Source organism: Fundulus heteroclitus, chromosome 1 (assembly GCF_011125445.2).
Source record: "Fundulus heteroclitus isolate FHET01 chromosome 1, MU-UCD_Fhet_4.1, whole genome shotgun sequence".
Lineage (NCBI taxonomy): Eukaryota > Metazoa > Chordata > Actinopteri > Cyprinodontiformes > Fundulidae > Fundulus > Fundulus heteroclitus.
The window spans coordinates 23,642,705-23,653,737 of record NC_046361.1 but is presented as its reverse complement, the minus strand read 5'-3'; the positions used below and the strand labels follow the sequence as shown (position 1 = coordinate 23,653,737).

The 11,033-nt window shown below is 37.3% G+C and overlaps 1 protein-coding gene across 1 annotated transcript; it reads right to left on the bottom strand.

The window, feature by feature from the left end:
• Positions 1-1,861: 1,861 nt before the first annotated feature.
• LOC118563449 (transforming protein RhoA-like) lies at positions 1,862-8,168 on the bottom strand. The gene is made up of 3 exons (XM_036138340.1): positions 7,988-8,168; positions 3,955-4,075; positions 1,862-2,473 (listed from the first exon to the last, which is right to left on the bottom strand). Exons 1-3 carry the CDS (start codon positions 8,132-8,134, stop codon positions 2,325-2,327), a joined length of 417 nt encoding a protein of 138 aa, XP_035994233.1. The 5' UTR covers positions 8,135-8,168; the 3' UTR covers positions 1,862-2,324.
• Positions 8,169-11,033: the final 2,865 nt, after the last annotated feature.

Below are 11,033 nucleotides of genomic sequence, written 5' to 3'. Positions count from 1 at the left end.
AAGTCAGCCATTCACATGGGAGCGTCTGAGTGTATTAAGGCATCTAAATACATTGGCAGTGAAGGCAAGTTCCTGAAGCTTAAACTAAGCATAAGCATGAGGAAGAAAGGCAATTTGAGTGACTTTGAATGTGGCAATGTAAATTCCAAACATGCTGCTCTTTGCATTTCATAAACTGTTGATCTATGGGGGGTTTTCATGTTCAGCCTTCGCTTGGATTTACTGAGAGTGGTCAGAAAAAGAGAAACAATTGTGAGAATGGTTAGATTGTAATAGTAATAAGTAATAGTAATATCATCTTTATTGTCATTGAGACATACATTACATTATTGGTACAAGTTCTCTCCTGAACCGCTGATAGCGTTCTGATATCGGATCAAGCACCTGTTCCTTGGGCTTTCTTTCAGCTCAGAGATGTCATGTTTGATTAAAAAAAAAAAAAAACTTTAGCTAAAACACATAATTTTAACTATATGTAAGAGAATAGTCCCACCAGTTTGTGATTGTGAATAAAACTCTTGAAGCCAAGTCCTCCGTTGTGGGATGGAAAATGAAGCGTTTGTTTGACGCTGATAAAAAACAAAACAAAAACAGGACAAAATACAAACCTAAGCTTGCAAAACTATACACACAATAAAAGGATGATCGAGTTTCATAATTTAAACTTGCTAGAAAAAACAGTCACATGAATAGATCAAAGTGACACAAGATACGATGACAGTAGGATTTAAGGAAATACATTAGATTAAAAGGCAAACTAATATTTACCAGAACCTCATAAAGACAATACTGTATATCTGCATATCAGGACTCAGTAACAAAATATGAAAGATAATTCAACCTGTCAGCTATACTGTTTGTTATTTGACTCACTGGTTTATCAATTTCACAATTTACTATGAAAAGGTTGTAAAAGTAAAATTTTGATTGAAGTTTATAGGTTTGTTTATATAAAAGTCTCTGTTACTGTTATTACTCCTTAATACCAACAGCAGCCTGAGTCATGATGTGTAGACTATCGGCAATAAATTTGGCATGAGAACAAAAAGTTAGTATAGTGAAGTATTGACGTGTATGACACATACTAATACACCCCCCATTGGATACAGAGAAGCACAAAAAAGACAAAAACAAACAAAAATCCAATTTAATGACAAATCTGCTGTGTTTTTAACAAGAAGAAATGAAGAAACATGATGAGTGGACACTACAAATGAAAATAGATCAGAATTTTAGGAACTAAACCTAACATTATTATTTTTTACATTTTATTTGCACTTAAGTATCCATGTATGGGTTGTTTTTTGTTAATTATGTTTAAAAATAAAATTATAAAAAACAAATGTTTTATTAGTAAACTGTGGCTCGCATTTGCAGCGAGGCGTTGATTTCCAACTGTAACCAGAGCTGTGACTGCATTAATATTGCCATAATTTTGCTCAACTCTGGATTCCGCTACACTATCATAATAACGGTAATTATTCTTATTATAATAGGGTTGGGAACAAAAGAGCAGTCTCAGTATTCAAAGGCTTACTTCTAGGTAATTTTACTTCTATTAAAGATTTTAAAGTGCTTAAAGTGCTTCACAAAGTATGTGTGGTAACAGACTTCCTTATTAAAATATAGGACACATATTCATGTCATTACAATTATATGGTCTACATTACAATGATCATCATAAACCTATAATTGAGCTCAACATAGTAGCCAGACAGTTCCGTTTGGATTTGATTGTAGAACAAATCGGGTGTTATCAGAAAAACTTTTTATTTTCAACCAGTTTTTGTAATGTGTTGCTGATGTCTCTTAAGAACCTGTTGGTTTGCTGTAATTCAACAAATATCCCCGAGGTGTCTATATGACTGCCTGCCTTTTGGGTATTTATGCTGATTTATTTATCCAATTCCATGCAAAATGGGATGTGAGAAGTTAATGTGTGCAGTGACACATCTATGCATGGTTTCATACATGTGAATTGCTTTGGTGTGCTGCAAGTTTCAGGGTTTCTCCCGACTGTCAACGTTCAGTATGGGAGCTGTTCACTCTTTCGCACATGGGTTAGGGTTTTCACTAATCTATAAAAGCACGCACAAGGACCTCTTCCCGCAGCTGTCGCCTGCCGATGCTGCCCTTATTGCCACTTCAAAGACTTCTCTTACGCCATCTTCGGTTTTGCTAGAACATTCCTGGTAGCTGTAGGCGCCAATGCGTTGAGCCATCTCTTTCCCCTCTTCAAATTTAACTGGTTCCTAGAAACGAAGGAGACACATATACATAATCATTTTGAACTATGCAAAACAAAGAATAAATTAGTTAATTTATTAATGTAAATACTGTGCCTGTTTCATTTTAGCAAGCTTTTTTCTGGTATGGTCATCATTGCGAAGGTCCTTGTTGAGCCCCACCAGGATTATTGGAACATTAGGACAGAAGTGTTTCACTTCAGGACTCCACGTTTCTAAAATATTTTCTGTGGAAAATAAAGGAAGATTGTTATTGAATAGCAACATGCGTCCGTTTCTCCATTCTTCAAATGCTAAATAAATCTTAGTTATATTATTTGTAGCCCCTGTGTCTAATTGCCACTTTTTGAGGGCTTTGTGGACCCCTTTGATCCTGAGAGTTAGGTTGTCTGGAGCTTAGGTTCCTGTTACGATCTGTCATGGCAAATGCAAGGATTCTGATAAACTGGCAGATCATATAAAGATGTGACCCTCGCCCAGATTGGCAGGATGGGAGCCAGCCAAATGTCTGGGGATCAAGCCCCAGCTCCTGGGGTCACGGCTAGGCTTAACACAAAAAGCTGCAGGAAGCTTTTTCCATGATGGATCCTCACCTTCTGGGAGGAATATTGGGACTGGGTATCATGCAAGCTTCACAGTAGGTGAGGGCAGGGTGCTTAGTGTGCTAATTTGCAGCAGCATAACCTGGCTTTGGACACATGAAGTTTCACCAGTGAGCTGACATTCCCTGTTGGTTTGTGAAGTTGAGTGATACCAGCAGATATATTTGGACTCATTTCTCTGCAGAGCTTAGGCCCTGGAACTTAACTTCTGGAGAGGGAGTTGAATCTCTCCTACTTTGGTATTGTTCATGGAGAGAGAACTTGGGAGTATGACAAAGTACTCACAATATGCCGTCTGAGTGTCTCTTATTTTGGGTTTTCTGGATGAGCAAGAGGCTTTCCTCTCTGCACCTTCAGTTTGTGGCTGTTGTCTGCGCTGATGCACTAAACAGCATTTCAGGTTACCCGTCCTTCTTGGAGTGTCTGGATGGTGTCATGGAAGGGTGTCATCTGGGGATTCCATGGTGCTCCTGAGCAACTTCAGTGCCCCTGTTGGCAATGATGCTGATACTTTAAGAGGTGTTTGCCCAGTATGAATCCTAGAGGTGTTTCATTATTGGACTTCTGTGCTAGACATTAGATGTTCATAACAAACACCATGTTTGAGCCCAAGGACGTTCAACGGTGTACTTGGTATCTGGACACCTTGGGCCAAAAGGGAAACTGATTTTGAAATGGTATTACTGGGTAATTTAACTGGGTTGAATCCTGGATGCTCAGGTGAAGAAAGGGGCAGAGTTGTCAACTGATCACGGACTGGTAGTGAGTATCTGGTGCCCAGAGGCTATAGATAAAGACTTTTGGTTGACCTCCAGGCAGTTCTGGAAAAAAGTTTGGTGACTCACAAAGTTTAAACAAGGACTATCCCAAGCTGTGTATGGTTTGGGGTACAAAGCATACACAGCTGCCATGCATCGGCACCACCGGGACCTCTGAACACTGCCAGCAGGCAATGCAGCGGTTGAGTGAACGCTGTGACCTACAGCTTTTTGTGACACTACCAAGTTAGAAGGCCAGCTCCTCTTAGTCTGAGGCCATAGTAAGTGAATGATGGATAGAGAGAGGGAGAATGGAGAGATTGAGTTTTTTCTCCTAATAAGCCATACCAAAACTGTCCGGGCTATCCACAGAGAAACACATGAGGATTACATCAGTGTCTTGATAGGAAAGAGGCCTCAGTTGGGGATAGTCTTGCTGACCAGATGTGTCCCAAAGGGCCAGGGGCACCTATAAAGCAAATATCACAAGCAAATGTGTTAGAAATGTTTCGTAATACTTACAGAAAAGCCACATGGAATAGTAATTAATATGACAATGCTAAGGAGCAACATTCTTTTAAACAAAAAATATTTTCTACCTTCTTTCGTATGTTTTTTTTATTTTGTGTGTGAGGGTTTCATTGTATAATATGTCAAAAACAAACAAAAAAAAATTGTTAAATAGTTAACAAAAACGAATAAATAGCTATATATATTAGCACATTATTTTTAATGTTCTTATTTTTCTCAAGACAATCTATTCTAAAAACGTTTACAAAGTAAGTATAATTAGAAAAAAAGTAAGTATAATTAGAAAAAATCTCCTTATGGCAGTTTTTCATAACTGCATCAACTGTCCCAAACATTTTGGGATTATTTTTCTCCATATTTAAACTACCTATAAGTGTTAATAATGAGCCCGGTTGTGACACCACTAAACTTTTTTACATTTTGTCATGTAAAAACTACAAACTTTGCTTTATTTCATCAGGAGTTTGTATGATAGACCAACAAAAAGAAGTGAATAACCATTCTATGGTTATTAACTCTTTTAGTCAAATAGGATAAAAATAGAGTAAGTTGAGGATTAATTTGTATTTTGTTTCTTTGGTAAGTTTATTTCGAGCCATACATGCACAATATACACATATACAGCAGATGAGATGGTAACCACAATGCACACTGCATCCCATACTGACAAAGAGAAACCAGCAAAATGTACATACATGTACACTGATATATACTGCAACTATGGCTGTGCGATATGGCTGAAAAATGTATCACAATATAAGCCTTTCACATCAGTCGATATATTTATTTATTTATTTATATATATATATATATATATATATATATATATATATATATATATATATATATATATATATATATATATATATTGAAATAAGGACCAGGTGGAAATAAATGCTGAATTTAAATTATAACCCTAACACTATTTAAACGTAACCTTTAATGTTTAAAAAGAGAACTGAGAGCTTGAGTGGCTAAATCCTTTCCTCTGCCTACATCCCGTGGAATGTTATGCAGATTCATAGACTTTGCCTATTTTCAACTTCCAGCTAATGCAAAGAAAACATTGAAGAAGCTACATTTATTAAAAATCATGAAAATAATTATACACACTTTGAAGATGCACAAAGTGATGAGAATACCTGAATCTACAACACCCGTGTTTATTTACTTCCTGAGCCAATCAAATGGGAGTTACCAGGTATTTGGTGATTTGTCTTGGTAAAAGATTAGCAGCCTGCAAACATGGAAGCCAAAGAAGCAGACCAGAAATAGAATAGAATACAACATGATGTACGTATCCTGTGTCAGTAAAAATTCAGTGGGTTCGGTGGAAATTGTATTTGGCCATGTTTCACAGCAGCGACGGACCATTGAGGAAATGGCATAGGCTGTTATCAGCGACAGGCTGTTGCCTCTTCTTGCATCTTGTCCCTAGTTGGAGGTTGGACAAATGAATCTATGTTTTGTCCAAAGCTAGAATTGATAGTTTTATTTCATTGCTAGACACTGTCTATCAAAAAGGTTGGATAACTTGTTTTTTGCTAAGAACCCTACTATTGATGATCCATGCTTAAACTTGGCACTGATTCCCCCCCTGTCAAATTCTCTGGGCAGCCCTAAAGCTAAAACTTTGGAGAGTGGATCTCTGGGTGTGGATCAGGTCAGGACCTACTCCGCGACTCTCCCAGGCAAAGAAGGTCTCTTCTGGTGTACTGATCCTTTTGGTGTCCAATTTCTTTACAACTCCAACATGCCGCTAACAGTTTATAGTCAATGTTAGGATTTCTGTTAGTCCATGTGGGACTTAGCAGCTTTGAACCATAGTAGCTTGTGTCCTGGGTGTCTCATTCCGAATACTTCCGTCAGTGCACTGCTAATGTGCACTGACCACTTACTGCCGTAGTGCCCACTTTTGACCGTTAGTAGTGTTCCAAAAGGAACACTTATGTTAAAACACTTACCGGAAATGACGGGATGACGTGACGAACGCAACACACGTTTTCAGACCGCCAAAAAATATATGCCGGTGTTTTTTTTTTTTTTTTATAAAAACAACAATCGTTTACATTCACAACATGTTGAAATTACATCGCCTCCGACGTCAACGCAGGATCCTCCAAATATTGGCTGAACATGAGGTATGTTCGTGTATTTTACAATCACCTATCGAGTACAATGCCTCGTATTACCGCCATTACTTACATTTGTATGATTGCGGTGTCGCAGCTCCGGCTGTCTCGGCTGAATTGTCCGCCATTATTTTCAAAATGGGAACATCTTCCCGACGTGCTTAGCCCCTCCCTTTCCGCTTTGTAGTCAAGATGGCGTCCATTTAGTGTGAGTAGGGTCCATCGTTACACACTGCATTTTGTGCCCGTTTTTAGGGGGTCATCCGGGTACTTTCAGTGCACTGACTTTTTGTGTTATCTACACTACCCACTTAAAACTAAGTGTTCGAAGTGTAGAAGTAGGCGGAATGAGACACAGCCCAGGATTGCCCTGCTTCTATTTCTCATTTACCCCGAGATGCATATTGCAGGATTTTCATGAGTGCTAATAACCACTCATCAGGCCTGAAATCTGGGTGTAGTGATGGACTCAGACCTAAACCTCCATAAGGCATCTAAAGACAATTACAAATTTGGCCTTCTATCACCTGAAGAACATTTCCAGGATTAAAGGACTAATGTCTCAGCAGGATCTTGAAGAGAATAATCTGTGTTTATCTTCATCTTTATCAACTACTGTAACAATGTTTTCACAGGTCTGTCAAAAAACTGCAGCTGATCCAGAACGCTGCTGCCTGCATCCTCACTAAGACTAAGAAAGCAGAGCCCATCACTCCAGTTCTAAAGTCCTTACACTGACTTCCTGTAACTCAGAGAATAGACTTTAAATGCTTCTGTTAGTCTATAAATCTCTAAATGGCTTAGCACCTAAATACATCACAGACTTGTTGTCAGTGTATCAACCCTCCAGACCACACATGTCTTCTGGCTCCAGCCTACTCTGCATACCCAGAACCAAAACCAAACACGGAAAAGCAGCATTTAGTTCTTAAATTTCATTCATCTGGAACAAACTCCCAGAAGACCGTAAAAGTGCTGAAACCCTGAGTTCCTGTGTTCAGAGTTGTCTTTAAATATTAATATTGAAGTTTTTCGTCCAACTAATCTTATATCTTGACCCTCAGCTACTATTACACTGCAATGTGCTTTCCTCTGTATGTTTTCTTTTCTTATGTTCTGTTAATGTAGTGCATTTTTAATTGTCTTGTTGCTGAAATGTGCTATACAAATAAACTTGCCATGTCTTAGCTTAACATCTTTTTATGTATCTATTTATTAATAGAGATAGCCCTTCAATTATAGTAATACAAAATCTTCATTATCAAAAGCAACGTTGAAATTGATGGTACCCGAGCACACCAAATAACAGTTACACATTCCCATCCTCAGTCATGTTACTTAGACAGTAATATTTCTTTATATCTTAATTTAAAATGATACATATATGGACATTGATTGAGCTCTAACCCCAATCGATTCCAAAGTTTAATGCCATATACAGACACACAACAACTTTTCCTAGTGCTTCTCAGTGCCTGAACTTTGAAATTATGACCCGCCCTTAGATTAGAACTCTAATAATACTATAGATTATATAGTATTGTCTTAAAATGGCAAGCATGATTACTCCTAGGATTACTCAATGGCTTATCACAGCTTTAAAATTTAATCAAGTAATTTTAAAGTATCAGTGGCATGCTCACCTTGGAAAAATTGGGATTTTTTTGTTTGTTTGTTTGTTTGCTCACCAACTCAGCCAGGGTGACATCCTCCCTTACCTGTTTCCCATCTACTTCAAAATCCACCACAGAGATCGGAATCACAGTAGGCACGTAATCTACGTCTTTTTTGAAAAAAGTGAGCAGACTGGTCATCCCACAAGAGCTGTCCCCAACAATCACCAACTTCTTCCTGAAAGGATCCATATCTGGAAAACAGCCAAAACTAAAATACAGAGGAGGAAAACATAACCCTATAGATGTAGAAGATCTCAACAAAGTGAGTCAATTGGATGTGTGTCTTTGCTGTTCTAGAAAACTAGAAAGTCTGGAAAACTCAGCCCGCCTCCTTGTGTCATTTGTTGGCAGGAAGCCGCACCTGGTTTTAAACTGTAAAATGCAGTCAGGCGAAAGGACTTATCTTATCTTTATCTTATTAAACATTGTCAGACTCAAACTTTTGAAGCTCACTGACTGCAATAGCTTACATGCTTGCGTTAAATATAGTGTAGTAATAGACACAATCTTAGACTCTGTCAGCTCATTACGGTGACTTTTCCATCTCCTGAACACAACACAAGGGGAAAGCACTATTATGAGGGAAGTAGGAGTGCACTAGCTTTAGTCTAGCATGTTGAGGACTGGAAATATAAAATGAGACTGACAAATGATTAAAGAATCTCAGTCTCCCAGGGGTTCTCAAACTTTTGGTGGCCAGGGACCCCTTAGCAGCGGTAGCATTTTTCCAAGGACCCCTTTAGATTCCTCATGCCGATCATATTTTTAATCAGCCTTTTGTACTGTTCAATACATTAGGAATTATGTATGTTTTTAAAAATGTATAAATACTTGTACTATTAGAGATTTGGTGGAGATTAGATCCTCATTCTCGATAAAGCAAATGTAAGTGTAAGGTTGTCATACTTTCTAATTTTAGCTGACTTGGCTTTTACTTTACTTGATGAAGTGGACGGAGTTAAATATTTGTCCATTGTGTTACTTAGCTCAACCCGACGCATCCTCAGCAGTGCCTCCTCAGGCCCGACAACATGCGTTCCACGGATCCCCACCCATGATTCGAGGACCCCTGTGGGTCCAGGGACCCCAGTTTGAGGGCCGCTATCTATTCTAAAAACTTCTCAAGCAGAGGCTGATATGCCTCATTATGCCTGATATAAACCTCATCCGCTGAGTTTCACAATTGTGCCTGGTTTAGTAATACTATGTTTAAATAATTTTTGGGATAATCAGCATTTCATATGATTCTGATGAATAATCATGTGTACTGATGGCTAAAATCTGATAGCATTTAAGTTTCAGCCTAGAAACCAGTTTATCAATGTGAGCTTTAAAAGATAAATTATCACCAATCAAAATACCTAAATATTTGTAGCATATGACAATTTCACTTTTAACCCCTTGATCAGTTGATAATCTGGGGAGGAGAGGTGGGAACTTCTTGCCATTTGAAAATCAATCAATCAATCAATCAATCAATCAATCAATCAATCAGTGAATCAACAGTTTAAAAACCGCAGGGGTGACCAAAATGCTGCATTTTGGGGCATATTCTTTAGCTGTAACAGGAAATTGAAAATGTGATTTTGAATAACAATAAGTAAGTGACAATAAATAAGTGACCATTTGAGTTCAATAATTGGCTTACAAGTAATATTCCTCTTTCAAAGCATTTGCTGTAAAAAATCATGTTGTATTTATATTGAATGTTCTCATTATTCCATATATAATATTTATGATGGGAAAAATTGCATTTATACAAGAGTGAGCAGCTTAATAACATCTGTTTGTGAAACATAGATAATTTCAGTGGTATTTTGGGTATATTGTACTTACATCTGAGAAGAGAAGGGTAATCCCCCTACTTTATAAAAGTTATATAAGGTAATAGCATTCCATATAGAGTATGAGTTATTTAGAAGGTTTTTCTTATTTTAAGAGCTCCCGATTTTTACTAAATGCCTTCTGACTGCAAGCTGTATTCCAATACTTAGTTATTGATTTTTTTAAATGTTTTCTTCCACTGCTTTTTTGTCAAAAAGGGAAGTGTTGAATTTCCTGTAAGATGTAATTGGATGTTTTTTCTGTACTGATTTGATTTAATTATTTCAATAAGAATAAGTTTGTAGTCCAGCAGAGGAGCTGGAACAATATCAGATTTAATTCATCAGAAATTAAGTCAGACACCAGCCAAAAATGTATTCTTGATTTAGAGCACCCTGTTTTGTTTTGCCATGTAAATTCAGTTTCGGAAGTATTTATTTACTTTTATGCCTCCATACAAGTGTACTAGAACCGTGTTTGAATTTACATCATCCTCTGGAGGAAATCTATCTATTGCATCATTTAAAGTGGAATTGATGTGTCCACCAATGATATTCATGTTATATTTTCCACATAAGTAATTTATCTCGTTCCTCAATCGTTCATAAAGTTGCTTTTTTCTCGGTTTTTGTGTTATAACCATATATGGAACCCAACAAAAGTGTTCTTCATTTATTGATACAACTAGTAAAAGAAAATGTCCATATGTATCTAAGACTGAGCATAATGCACCTCCACTGAAGTTGTTTTGTAATATTGCCACACCTGCTGGTTGAGTAGAGCCATGTGCTAGCCATAGTTCATTCCCCCATTGAGCTTTCTAGAATTTTGTGTCAGTTGAAGTCAAATGAGTTTCTTGTATAAACTCAAAAATCAGCTTTAAAATTTCTAATATATAAAATAAGTTGCCTTTCTTTTGGTGTTGTTCCTCAACCTTCGAGCATTGAGTGAAATTACTTTCACTCAATGCTCGAAAAGAAATGCTACTAAGCGCTGTAGCTTTTAAATCTAACAAACTCTCAATAGAGAAATAAATTTTTTTAATGGAGCTTCTTCAATATTTTTTACATCATGACTTAACTGTTATTTGTGAACTTTTTTATGTTGAATATCTTCTAGACATTAGATGGTTCAAGTTTCTTTTCTCGTTTGTCAACAACAAAGGCCTTGGGACCGATGTAGACGGCTGTTTTTCCTTCTTTATGAGCATTTTTCTTCTCTGACGGTCCTCAGGGGAGAAGTTCTCCTTGAAATGCTGGTAGCT